The sequence below is a fragment of the Aquarana catesbeiana genome, linkage group LG02 (genome assembly GCF_042186555.1).
Source record: "Aquarana catesbeiana isolate 2022-GZ linkage group LG02, ASM4218655v1, whole genome shotgun sequence".
NCBI lineage: Eukaryota > Metazoa > Chordata > Amphibia > Anura > Ranidae > Aquarana > Aquarana catesbeiana.
Genome location: NC_133325.1, coordinates 419,303,782 through 419,318,517, shown reverse-complemented (window position 1 = coordinate 419,318,517; position 14,736 = coordinate 419,303,782). Strand labels below are relative to the sequence as shown.

General features: G+C 39.9%; 1 protein-coding gene across 1 annotated transcript in view; it reads left to right on the top strand.

The window, feature by feature from the left end:
* Positions 1-6,425, top strand: part of LUZP1 (leucine zipper protein 1) — a 116,442-nt gene extending 110,017 nt beyond the window's left edge. Inside the window, exons 3-4 of the mRNA XM_073615451.1 lie at positions 1,680-1,839; positions 6,120-6,425. Coding sequence (XP_073471552.1) covers positions 1,680-1,817 — 138 coding nt within the window. The 3' untranslated portion in view covers positions 1,818-1,839; positions 6,120-6,425. The remainder of the gene's footprint in view (positions 1-1,679; positions 1,840-6,119) is intronic.
* The last annotated feature ends 8,311 nt before the right edge of the window (positions 6,426-14,736 follow it).

Genomic DNA, 14,736 nt, shown 5'->3' with positions numbered 1-14,736 from the left:
TGGCTGCTGTGATTGGCCATTTACCACGATCTGTGATTGGACACGGCCAACACAGATTTTTCCTGATGCGCAGTGGTGCGCGGGGAACAGGTAAATGGGAGGACATCATGGACGCCCTCCCGGCAGTTAAGCCCCGTGCTGTAGCTGTCTTTCGGGTGGTTAATATTGAATACTCCAAAGTCAGATCGTAATAACCAGCATTGAGTAACCAACAGCATTCTACCCCAATATCCTATCTATAATCAGTTCTACTGGGGCCAAGCCTGGTGCATCAAGCCAACCTCCCCAAACCCTCTAAAATTTAGCAGGGTGTCCACAATGCTGGTAAATAACCTTTTTCATTTCTTATAGTACCCATATGGTCTAGCCATTCCTTAAGGGGTGGAGGGGAAGTTGCTTTTCCAGTGGAGGAGAATAATTTTACGTGCCTGAAACAAGGCTCTGGAGTAAAGGCATCTAGTATAATATCAAAAACTCCCAGCAGACAGTGCCCGGGGTCAGAAGGGATGTCTGTTTGGAATACTCTATTGACCGTTGCAAGAATAGATGTCTAGTATCTGTAACTTGGGACATCTCCACAGCATGTGGATGAGATCCCCATGATCTCTGCTACATTTTGGACAGATTAGTTCTGACAAAAGCCCCATTTTAAACAATTTCACTGGGGTATAACGAACTCGCATTAAAAGGTACAATTGCGATAAACACTGAAAATTATAAAGAGAACTAGCTTGCACTGCTTCCAGTGCATTTTCCCACAGTTCACCGGACAAGTCTCCCACAGATCCATGGCCTTACAGGGGTAGGCCTCCAAATAGATATTCAGTAGGAATGGATAACAATTAGAAATAAGGCCCTTCTGTATTTTACTGTGCCGCAACAGCCCAAAAATAGGTGTTGGTGAAAGCGAAAAGACAGAGGGCAGATTTTGTGCCTGCACTGTGTGGGACAGCTGCAAATAGTAAAAATACATGGATTGTGGTAGACTGTACAAAGTCTGCAACGAAGGAAAGGATAGCAATTTACCAGCCAGATATGCTTCATGCCTGTAATACCATAAGCACCCCACTTAGGAGCATAAGTATATTTCAACATCATATAGTTAGTACAGCAAGCTCCTCCAGTATTTTTTTTCATCCAACCCACTAAGTTGAATGGGGAAAAAAAAAACAAAAACTGATAGCGGAAGCTAGCTGTAGTGCTAAGGTGGTGGGCAGAGGATCCGCCTTCAAAAATATATTTTCATCAACACGCACAATTGTATTCGTTGAATGCAGTGAGGAGGCACTCCTTTTTTATAGGCATTATAACTTTAAAAAAAAGTAGCGTTTTTTTTTTTTTTTCCCAGGAGAATCATTTCTGAATAATTGTATTTAATTTCTTTCTCTGACAAATTGGTCATCCAATAAGTTTACACAGAAGAAGTTGCAGTATGACCATTTTTTGTCAATCAGATTAAATTGATAATTTAGATCTGGCAATGAGGACCTTGAAAATGGGTATAGTTTAGATGAAAATCAGACCACCACAATGCTTCCAAAAGTCAAAGGTTCACAAATTTTACTGTACTTTTGTGTTTTACATATTGGTTACAATAGGAATTTGTAAGGAAAATTATTCCCTAGCGGCTTTTTTGTGCTCTGATGGCCCCTTTATTTTTATCATTGATTTATATTCAGGTTGATGACAGTTTTAACTCCAGAAGAAAGTATACAAGTGAGAGACCGGCAAGAACAGATTCTGCTGGATGGAGGCAGGCTCAAAACCCAAGACAAAAGGGCATGGTGGAAGAACGAATTCGTCAATTGGAGCACTGAATTATCCACTATAAGGGGAATGGTAAGAAAAATGTATAATTTGGTCAATACCCTTTTCATGGTTAAAATTGAGTGCTTATATCTTGGAAAATCGTTCTTGGTAACATATGCCAGATGCACACTATATTACAAAAAGTATTGGGACGCCTGCCTTTACACGTACATGAACTTTAATGGCGTCTTAGTCCGTAGGGTTGAATATTGAGTTGGCCCACCATTTGCAGCTATAACAGCTTCAACTCTTCTGGGAAAGCGCATATGTGAGGTCAGGCACTGATGTTGAACGAGAAGGCCTAGCTCAGTCTCCACTCCAATTCATCCCAAAGGTGTTCTGTTGGGTTGCAGTCAGGACTCTGTGCAGGCCAGTCAAGTTCCTACACCCCAAACTCGCTCATGCATGTTTTTATGGACCTTGTTTGTGCACTGGTGCGCAGTCATGTTGGAACAGGAAGGCACCATCCCCAAACTGTTCCCACAAAGTTTGGGAGCATGAAATTGTCCAAAATGTCTTGGTATGCTGCTGTCTTAAGAGTTCCCTTCACTGGAACTAAGGGACCAAGCCCAACCCCTGAAAAACAACCCCACCCCATAACACCCAACCCCACCCCCCACCCCCGCTAATGATTTGGACCAGCAAAATCCATAAAGACATGGATGAGTGAATTTGGGGTGGAGGAACTTGACCTGACCTCAACCTGATAGAACACATTTGGGATGAATTAGAGACTGCGAACCAGGCCTTCTCCTCCACATCAGTGCCTGACCTCACAAATGCGCTTCTGGTAGAATGGTCAAACATTCCCATAGACACACTCCTAAACCTTGTGGACAGCCTTCCCAGAAGAGTTAAAGCTGTTCTAGCTGCAAAGGGTAGGCCAACTCAATATTGAATCCTACGGACTAATGCCCTGTATACAATGTCCGACAGAAAAAGTCCGACGGAAGCTTTTCATCGTCTATGCTGATCGTGTGTATGCCTCATCGGACTTCTTTTTTCGAAAATTCTGACGGACCTAGAAATGGAACATGTTCTAAATATTTCCGACTGAACCAATTCCGATGGGGAAAACCGATCGTCTGTATGCTGCTCCGATGGACCAAAAACGACTCATGCTGTGAAGCAAGTATGAGACAGAAGCTATTGGCCACTGGCTATTGAACTTCCTTTTTCTAGTCCCGTCGTAAGTGTTGTACGTCACCGCGTTCTGGATGGTAGGACTTTGGGTTGACCGTGTGTAGGCAAGACCGCTTGAACGGAATTCCGTCGGAGAAACCTTCGGAGTTTATTCCGATGGCTAAACTGGTCGTGTGTACGCGGCATAAGACTGGAATGCCATTAAAGTTCATGTGCGTGTAAAGGCAAGCGTCCCAATACTTTTGGTATATATATATATATATATATATATATATATATATATATATATATATATATATTCTATATCTCTATATATATTCTATATCTCTATATATATTCTATATCTCTATAAATTAATAAATGGTAAAAAAAAATTTATTTGTACTTGTCCGTTTTACTTCAACTGATATAAGCAGATTGAAGCTCTTCCCTTTGATCTGCATAGGAATTAAACAGTAGATGCAAATGTAACAGTGTTACTCTGTATCTCCCCGTCACACAGTGTTGATAAACACACTGCCTGAAGGTCCATATATTTTTTTTTATTTATTTTTTTATATATACCAGACTACTGAATTTACACAGGAACTCCCATTTTGACAGCTGGGCATTGCAGGCAAATGCACAGTGGGAGTGGCAGTAGGGCAGAGGGACAGGGCATACTAAACATGCCCTGCCTACATTGATGAATGTCCATAGCTGGTTATGTTCACAATTTAGCTGCTTTACAACTGATCTCCGAAGCAACCTGCCATTCTCCTGCTAGAATAAGTACCTGGATCTGTCCCTTAATCTCCCCCTTATGTATTCCTCTACATAGCATTATCCAGAATATGGGGACGATCAGCATTCTGTGCTAACCAGGCTGTTCTGCCTTGTACAGTGTAGTTTAATCATCTGTGCTCCCCTACAAGTATGTTCAGAGTGCTGCTGCTCCTTTACTGTCCAGTCACAGGTTGGGTCTTGGTTCCTGGCTACACTGCCCAACTACTTTGTAATGTGCAGCGGGGTCCAGGACCTGGCTGTGCTTTCTAGCTGGGTCCCCCCTTAGTACAGTTGCCCTTTATTTAACCCGCCCCCCGAGTGGAGCCTCCTTGGTAAAATACTCGCCTGCCTTTTTTGTTCTGTAGCATTCACTCCTCTTCCTAAGGCACTTTTGCACCGCTGCCCCATTCATTCATGGATAACCCAATAACCCATACTCCACTGGACATCTGGAGGCCTTTGAGTATGGTTCATCCATCATCATAAATGGGGCTGTGATGCTTGTGTGCAGTAGGAAGTGGAGCCAGACAGGTTTTTTGCAAAGGCTGTGCAGCAGCGGGCAAGTCGCCTAGTGAAGATTGTTGAAATGGGTAGGAATTTAAGCATTTTACGAGGTGGGCTGCACTGAGGGAATATGAGTGAAGTTTTAGATAAATGTGGTAGTGTCCCTCGCGCTATAGGGAATAAAGGAATGTGTCTCAATCTAAATGAAACAAATTAAATAAAAAAGTGAATTGGTGAATAAAGCAATAGAAATAAGTGAGCGTGAGTATTATGTGATGATGTCTCTCAAAACTGCCGCAAAGTCAAAAGTGTTCACACTACACTTCAGCAAACTAAAAAACTGTGGGAGGACTTCGCGCTTCAAATCTATCACATAAAAGGTGTCAGTATAACAACCTACAAATGTGCAGCTAAAGTGGCTGTACACATATATATCAATGTGAGTGAACACAACAGTGAATAAACACACATAAAAGTAATCAAATAAATCCAAATCTGTTGGTGACACACATAATCTTCATAAGTGAAAAGTTCATATTGTCCTCTTCAAGAAAACAAAAATCCTGTATGACTGTAGCTGGGATCAGGTATGGGGGATAATGGAGACAGTCTATAAATGGGGGGTCCGGTATATCCGGGCTCTCTAGCCTCTCACCTTAAAGAAGGGGAATACAGGCATCAGGTGTCTGCTGCAATCAGTCCTGCAAAGTGCAGTGCATAAGATAATCCGGGTGTTGCGCCTCTAATGATAAGATGATCTTCTCGGCGTGCAGATGCCTATAGGAACAGAGAAGGGGAGAGAGAGGAGAGGGGTGCCCACCTTGGGCTCCACCGGTCCGGTGGAAAGGTAAAGAGGGAAAAGAGAGAAGTCTCCAATAGTGTAGTAGATTTGACCAAAGTAGTGTTTATTAAAAATGAGGGTGGTCTCTTACATTTAAAACATGATAAACAAGCATAAAAACAAGAGAGAAAGCTGGAGCGGCGTCCGAGGCGCCTCCTTACTAACTTCCGGTTACGTATTAGTCTCTGCCACGCCCTACGCGTTACGTCACCGCTCGTGACTTCATCCCCAGATGAAGTCACGAGCGGTGACGTAACGCGTAGGGCGTGGCAGAGACTAATACGTAACCGGAAGTTAGTAAGGAGGCGCCTCGGACGCCGCTCCAGCTTTCTCTCTTGTTTTTATGCTTGTTTATCATGTTTTAAATGTAAGAGACCACCCTCATTTTTAATAAACACTACTTTGGTCAAATCTACTACACTATTGGAGACTTCTCTCTTTTCCCTCTTTACCTTTCCACCGGACCGGTGGAGCCCAAGGTGGGCACCCCTCTCCTCTCTCTCCCCTTCTCTGTTCCTATAGGCATCTGCACGCCGAGAAGATCATCTTATCATTAGAGGCGCAACACCCGGATTATCTTATGCACTGCACTTTGCAGGACTGATTGCAGCAGACACCTGATGCCTGTATTCCCCTTCTTTAAGGTGAGAGGCTAGAGAGCCCGGATATACCGGACCCCCCATTTATAGACTGTCTCCATTATCCCCCATACCTGATCCCAGCTACAGTCATACAGGATTTTTGTTTTCTTGAAGAGGACAATATGAACTTTTCACTTATGAAGATTATGTGTGTCACCAACAGATTTGGATTTATTTGATTACTTTTATGTGTGTTTATTCACTGTTGTGTTCACTCACATTGATATATATGTGTACAGCCACTTTAGCTGCACATTTGTAGGTTGTTATACTGACACCTTTTATGTGATAGATTTGAAGCGCGAAGTCCTCCCACAGTTTTTTATGAGTGAAGTTTTACTTCTGTGGGTATAACTGAGAGTAGAAATTGTAATAATAGTATGACTTTGAAATAACTTGCTGTGTATTTGTTTTAGGTCTGCTTTAAAAGAAGATGGACATTTATCTACTCTACCTAAAGACGACTGCTTGTTAATGTCCCACTGCACTTCCTTCCAAGTATTGAATGGACCTCAGCCAATGTGTATAGTTGTGCAACTTTTTTTTAATGTATTTTTTTTTTTAATTTCTTTAGCTTTATCAGCCATTCTGGCAAGGGAATTACTGCATGATCTCTCAGGGTAAACAGAAGGGCACAGATATTTCAACTGTATATAGGGCTCCGCATTGGACATGACTCTTTGGGGATATATATATATATATATATATAGATATATATATATATATATATATATACGCATATATACTTTTATATATTGAGGAAAACATGGTTTGCATGGCTACTGCTCTTAAATGTGTAGGTACTGAAAGTACATTGTTTTAAAAACTACTTTAACTTATATGTGCAGGGCAAGTAGAACATTTGCGTGCAAATTCTTTGTACAGTCTGGTTCTGTTGAATGAATGCTAAGCATGTAACTTTGTATAAATTACAGATAAATGTATGTTTTTTGCAGCAAATTATTGTATATGTATATAGGGGAAACAGATGTTGATTATCAAAAAAATGATAAACCCTCCCCCGAGCACAAGCTTTTTAACACTTTTAACATTTGTCATAGACACAGTCTTACTTTTATCATAATAGTACTTATTACTCATTGCGAGATTTTTTTTTTTTTTTTTTTTACATTGTTTATATTAAACTCCAAATTGTATACTGACTACTAAATGAAATGTATTCTTTACGCATATAAAAAATGTTTTTACAATGAAAACAAACCAAAGGATTTATGTGATATGCACTTGGTTAACTATCCATCCTTTTTTTTTTTTTTTTTTTTTTTTTGTCTTAAATGTGCTTGTCACCTACACACAGTGCAGAGGGATGGTTGGGAACTGAATCATAGATTACTGTTCCTGGGCAGTACTGGGATTGTCAGGGGGTGTCCCTGCAGTGTTTGTAGGCAATAGGTGTTCTAGTGCAGTGGCTCTTGAGGACTTTTAACACCTTGTCATTGTAGCGTTCTTGTATTAAAGAAAAACAAAATGGCTGAGCACAGCTATAGACTGCATTTATTTCACAAGGGATGGAATTAATTGGGTAGTGTACAGGTGATAAAAAGCAATGATGAGTTTCAGTGAGTTCTTTCTCTGTGAATGTGTCAAAGGAAAACTCTGATAGCAATGCAAAACGAACAAAATAAAGTTAGGCCTCTTGTACACTGGGCAGAAAAAATGCAGCTTTTAGAGGCAATTTGGTGTGTCTTGTTTTTTGTTTTTTTTTAAGCCTGTAAACCCACATGTATGTTAGCCGCCTATGTGTCTAGGCATGCTTTTACCAAGTTTTTTTTAAGCACCTTTTCTCCTACCAGGAGCAAAGGCATTTGGAGGAGCTGAGCAAGCGTTTTGTGCGCATTAGGCCTTAGGCAGTGTGGAGTTGTCAACATGGATGGATGAGAATCGAACCTTGCCTCCCAGCACAGCAAGTGTTTAAATGCTCCTTTAGTCTAGGCGGTAAGCAATAGGCAGAAATACTTACCTTTGTTATTCCCCCAGCAGCCAGTGCTCTCCTTTTCCTGTTATGTAGACCGGCTGTAATCTGTACAATATTGTGCCAGTGTACCTTTACCAAGCTCCATGTTTGGCAATATCAGCACACGTCTTCATTTTCAAAAAATTGTGGCAAAACATGAGATCACCTGGGGGTTTTACAAACTACCCTGGCATTTTCATTCCTATGTATTTTTAACCAAAACAACATTTTTTTTTTTTTTGTTTTTTTTGTTTTTTTTTTTCTTCGTATAGCAAAGAATACAAAAACCCAGTGGGTATAAAATACCACCAAAAGAAAGCTTTATCTGGCTCCAAAAAAAGGAATATAAAATTTAATTTGGGTTCAGTGTTGCATGATCTGGGAAAAGGGTATTACAGGCTGGAACTCAAGTGGTTATAGCTAATGATGACCATGATTAGGGGTGGAGAAGTGGTCCAGGGACTAAGGTGAATCACTCTACAGATTACTGATTGAGAACCACTGCACTAATACAGCTTTCAATGCAACTATTGCCAAAAACAGCAACCAGTTGGAGCTCCGTTAAATTAAAGCCGGTTTTCCCTATGAAATGGATAAAGCTGTCCATAAATTTAATTGATGTAATGTTTTCAGCCAGCTGGCTGAATTGGGGAAAAAACAAACCAATGGATCCCTCTATCCATGCAAGAGAGTTGGAATAGAGGATTCCTCCCCACTGAAATATTGTTTTCTAACAGCAAGGATCCTCAGTGGCACACTGATCAGCGGCTGCAGTCTATTGCTGATCAACAAAAATGTTAACCTTCCCATTTGACAGAAGTCAGCGGATTCCTGCAGAACCGGCCATGTTTCTAATATTCCAACTATGGCCAGCTTAAATTGGCAAGTTAACAGGAAAATCATCATTCGTTTCTATGGATCTAAACACATTGTGTATCAAGGAAAATTATTTAATACAAACAACTAATATAAATGTTACTTATTCTAGTCTTGTTTTACTTGGCTGACTACGCAGCATGCTACTGATATTTCTGAATGTGTGAGCATGCTGGAAATGACTGCATCATTTTCTATAGCTGTGTTAACATGGGCTCCTTTGCATTCTGTAGTAAGAGCTCTGCAGGGTGAACATGTTTAGAGGTGGGTATGTCAAGTTTTCCTAAAAAATATTAATGACCAACCCCAAAGTTCTGGTCAAATTTGCAGTGTCACAAAAAGTATATGTTACAAACCTGGACAATTCAAACGCTAAGCAATTTATATTTTCATCTAGACTTATGTTGTATATGACAAACTTGCTCTGGGTTCTCCTACCCCCTTACTGTTCTTAATGGTCTTATTAATCAATAGGTTTGCTCAGGAGGTGAGAGAAGCAAAACTTGACTTTCAGAAATTAGTATTTGCTTCTAAAGCTGGCCATAGATGGGTAGAATTTTGAACAAATATTCTTGATGGAAAGAAGGTTCTAAGAAAGTTTGTTTTGTATTTCTAATCATAAGTTGGTCAAGTCAACCTTCGTTTTCAACCACATTGACAAGAACTTTCAAAGAAACTGGATGGAAAATTTTTCTCTAATGAGCACATTTCTAATGGTGTATGTGATTTTCGTTCTGTAAAGTCCATTCATTCCAAAATAAAATGTTAAAAGCAAGCAAAATCTTTTAAACAAATGTTCTTAGAATTTTCATATGATTTTTTTTTCCAAAGACTTGTTAATCAAAATTCTATGCATCTGTGGCCTGCTTTAGTTTACTTATTCATAGCTTTAGATCCTCTTTTGGCATGTGGTATTTCCTACAGGTAACCTCTGCTTATACTTTCATATGCTCTGTTCAAATCTCCCACTTTTAGGAACACTTTAAAGTGTGCCTATTAACAAAACACTCCTCCTGTATTGAATAAACTCTTCCTTTGGGTCCAGTTTCTGTTTTGATCAGTCTTCATTTTATTGTATACTAAAAGGCTGCTACTTTATTTCATTTTATCCAGTGTCAGGGCCGTATTAGTTTTAGAAATAGTAGTGTGCAATATTTTTGGTGTCTAAAGTGCACTCCATCAGTTTCACCTGTTTTTAAACTATATTTCAAAAAAAGACAAGGCTGTGAATGACCCTTTTTGTAGGAGAATGAACCGATCACAGACCGATATTGTCTAGTCAAGGTACCCAAAATCTAAGATTGCACAACAAGTTTATATATGTCTATGGGCAGCAGCAGTGGCTGTCAGACCTGTTCATCAGACCGATCTTGGGGAAAGCTGTGATGGGTCCTGCTGGTATGATCACTGTGCATTTCCCTTTGATAAGCAGCCATTGGAGGTGTTTTGGTATTGAATGGCTGCCCCTCCTTCATACGTAACCCAAACATACGATTGAATTGTATATGTGACAGATGGCCATTAGACAAGCCTGAGATTGGCTTGATTGTGCCTGTACTTCTGTCTAATTGCTATGAGTGCTCTTAGAAAACTGGTCGTAATGGCCAGTACCGGGTTATTTACTGTGGACTAAATTAACCCTTCAATGCAAGCTTTTTTGCCCCTCTTGATTCTTGTAGGCACTGTCAATTTTAGCTTACAGATGGCTCTTAATCATGTTTAAAAAGGCATCCTTTTGTGCCCTTATTTAGTAAGAAAATGCCCCAAGAGCAAGGGTGATGATATTTTGTAAAATTGAAGTAACCCATAGCAACCAAATCCTCTTCCCCCTCGTGAGTTTAGAAAAACCAGAAAAAAATAATTTAGGGCCATTTCCTAAGACTGGGGTGGCCAGAATCTGGAGCAGCTGTGTGTGGCAATCAATAAATATCTAGCTTACATTTTTAATGCTTAAAGTAGAAGTAAATCCATTGATTTAATAGTTTGAAAAAAACACCTGCCTGGAATGTAACTCACATTGGTTGTGCTCTCAACAAACTGTCAAACCATCCACTGGCTGGTGTCAAAACTGATCACATCTGCATCATCATGGCAGTTGAAGATTAAATAGAGGCCAATATGGCAGCTTCCTTGGCTGAAAACAATAGGGGGGTTTACTTCCACTTTAACTGAACAAGCTGAAGTTAGAAGCTGATTGGTTACTGTGCACAGCTGCTCCAGATTCAGTCTGCTCCTGTTTTAGTAAATTCCCTCCACTGCATTTTGCCTTAAAAAATAAGCCAGGTAACGTAAAAATGCTCAACTTATTTGAGCCCAGAATGTGATTTAGTAAGTATTATTTTTAGTGGAAAACATGTTTGGTTTAACCTTTTATTTAATGTAAATAATTATTTATCAGAATAGTTATTACTGTTAAGCCATAATGATTGAATAAAGAGAGCAAGTTTTAATTTTTTATTATAAAATATTTATAGAGCTATAGCCATAATGGCCACTTTTTTATTTCCTTTTGATTAGATATCATTGAAAGCTATGGTCTGCTTTAGTAGTGCAAGCTCCTCTGGTACCCAGTGAAACTTCAGTTTTGTTGGGGAAACAAAAAGCCCTCCAGGTCAACTACATTGCCCTCCAGATGATACATACATTGCATGGATTTTAGGATTCATTTTGTAGACACAGAGATTGGCTGGTCCAGTGCATAGTGGGAGCATTGTTCCCACACTAGGCTGCAGCACTTGTAAGCATCAGTGATGAAGCTACTATTCCATGGAAGGGGTTCCATATTTTCCAAACATCTTCTGTAAATGTGACCCCAAATTCTCTGCAGACCTATAGAGAGGCAGTGCTCTGTTTACAGAAACAGGTCAACAAGTTGACTAAAACTGTCTATACACACAAGGATTTCTTTTCCTCTAACCTGCAAGCTGAAATAAAAAAATATTTCAGTAGTTACCTCCTTCCACACTATACCACACGGATGGACAAATCTCCAGCTGTACATATTGTATTTTGACAGCCAGCCCTGCCACCTGTCAAAACACCCAAACAGTGCCTGAATCTGACTTGATGCTGCTTTAGTTCTGCCAACCATCGTCTGCCCGTCTCCTTCAGATTTTCAATCGAGGCATGTCAGTGGGAGATGGTAGACCGTGTCGCCCACTGAGTGAATTTTATCTGGTTTCTTAGGACTGTCCAAAATCTGTACGGTGTATGGCCAGCTTAAGAAGTCTTGACCAAAGACGGTTGCAGAAAATAAATATTTCCTAATTTTTTTTTTATCTGTAGTTGTATGAAATTGGTATTTGCTGTTCGAAATGAAAAGACAATTTTGCTAACGCAAAAATAAAATAGCTTTTTTTAGCAATGGTTTGTATATGTATAGATTATATTATAAGATGTATATTTTTAATAATCATTAAACTAGAGTTTTCCTTTTAAGAACATCTCAAGAAATTGAGTCTGGCCTTTGTAAGGGACTGTTGTCTTCATGCATGTGGATGGTAGAATACCTAGGAAATTGCATTTAGTGCGGTAAATTCAAAATTGGGGCAGTTAGTGTATATTCATACTTTACTCAATTAAAAAAAAAGCCTGCAGAGTCTGTTATTTAACGTGTAAAGTAACTTCCCTTTGGGATTAATAAAGTAATCTGAATAAAGGCAGCACTTTTTTTTTTTTTTTTTCAGTTTTGGATAGAGTGGAGAGAGATTAGAACACACGTCAGTTTTTATTGCTGTCTTTGTCCCCATTAGGAGATTTACTTATTTGTCCTGCTTACCATTATCATCGAAAGTAAAAGAAAATTAAGACTTTGTACTGACATCAGAACACTAATAGAGGGGAAGTCTTTGAATGGGAAGACCAGTTCTGGTGACACACCAGAATTTCCTCACTTTGGATAGATTTCCTATCCCTTTCTGTTTTGGAAGTAAAAGTAAATCTCCCCAATGGGGCACAGATGGCCAAAAAACCTGTCAGGGGTGTCTCTTAAGCCTAGTACACACAGGCCAAATGTCGGGCAGCATTGGTCAGTTCAAGAGAAACCGGCCGACATTCAGCCCATGTGTACTGCAGCCAGTTTAGCCGGCTTCTGTTTAAGGGGCATGACTGAAAAAGGTCTGCCATATAGCTCCCAATTGGCACTCTCAGCCAATGGCTGAAAGTGCTGACTGGAGTGTTCTGGTTTTTTTTTTGTATAGAAGAAACCGTGGCTAAGGCTAGGTTCACATCTGTGCAGGCGATAACTGCTGCGGGAACACAGCCGCAACCTCCTGCACAGAAAAATGCAGGAGTGTTGTGCGTGTGCCTTTTTATTGCTAATGACACACCACACGCACCTGGAAATTGCACTCATACTGGGAACTGCACTGCACTTGCAACAAAGAAATGGCAGCAGGGGATCTCATAGAATGATAAAGTAATTTTATTTATTTTATATAAAAACAAATCGTACATTTGCATGTCAAAATCTTAGTGATCAGCATGGATTGAAGATGAAAACACCACAGCGTTGTCTGCAATGTGATGGATGAAGAAGCTGTCAGTGTATAAGCCTGTCCTACCCCTCTAACCGGCATCAGGGAGATCAGATCATGACTGCTGTCAGCCCGCCAATTGTTGGCGTTCTGCACAAGAGCAGTCTACATCGTGGCAACCCCTTTGTGCCCTTGAGAAGTGGGGGGTGGTAATGCATTTCAGAGATTCACGCCTCCTTTGTTAAAAAACAGAGTTTTCGCCTCTATGCTGATTACCAAGATTCTACCATGTAAGTGTGCTATTTGTTTTTATGGAAAAAATGACTATCATTCTAATGAGGATCTTGGGCTGCCATTTCTTGTTTGAGTTCCCTGGATCTTCACCTGGCAAGCTGCAGGATCCTTGTATATTGAAATGATCCTTTGTCCTCACCATGCTGATACCATAGACTGCCATTTGTTGGGCTGGACCTTGTAGTGCGCTTTACTGGCCTGTATTTTTTTTTTTTTTGCACTGCACTTGCAGTTTCTGTGTGGGGTGCAATTTCTGAAATGCTGCAGGTAGCTTTTTTCCTGCATTTTCAGGCCTGTGTAAAACTCGACCTGCAGAGCCGCACAGATATGAACCTAGCCTAAGTAAATATTCTTGCACAGTTTCCAGTGACAGAGTTAAGGCCCGTACACAGGATCAGAAAATCTGACGGAAAATACCGCTTTCAAAGCGATCGTATGATCTGATCTTTCATACACAGTTTTCGTCTGAAATTATCTGAACGAACAGACATGAAAATTTTTCTTGTACAATATCAGATCGTATGATTTTCGTTTAATCAGTTCAGTTTTGGTCTGAAAATACAATATAAATGCAATACGATACATTACATCACTTACAAATGTTTTTTGTTCTACGAGAATTTTTGTACTTTAGTAACCTTATTTTTCAATATGGAGACTAGTATGCAAAAAAAGGATAATTTGTGCGATAATTTTATTGTGTGTACCAGGCTTTATTGCGTTCTCTAAATGTAACTTGCAAACCGAGTGCTGATAATCTGCAAACTAATAGATCCCATAAGCCAGATGCTAGTGTTTCCTATGTCTGTCCTGTATTTAGATAACTGATAATCAAGAGATGGGGGTCTAATAATTTTATATAGGCTCCTTATTGACTGGTATGATTAACTAAGGACATGGCCACGTGCACCTACAGTATTTTTAACTTCTTCCACATGTATATTACTGTTGGGCATTAAACCGTAAGAGGACTGCTTATTTAAAGGAAAAAAAGGGGAGCAACATTGGAGTTGATGTCCATAGTGCTCCATAAGGTTTTCCTCTTTAAGGAATCAGATATTTTGGGCAGCAGCTTTGTTTTTCTTGCCAGTTTCTCAATTGCTTTATACATACCCCCTCTGTCTTTTTCACAGAAAAGGCTGTTGTCTTTCAATGCATTATTAGGGTTATGGCATGTTTTCCATTTAGATACTGTATATAGTATGTAGCAAATGGTCTAGTGCAGTGTTTCTCAAGGCGTCCCAACAGGTCATGTTTTCAAGATGTCCCTCAGATGAAACAGCTGTGGTAATGACTAAGGCAGTGAAACTGATCAAATTACCTGTGTAAAATAATGGAGAGCCTGAAAACATGACCTGTTGGGGCGCTTTGAGGACTGGAGTTGAGAAACACTGGTCTAGTGAGTCTAGTTCA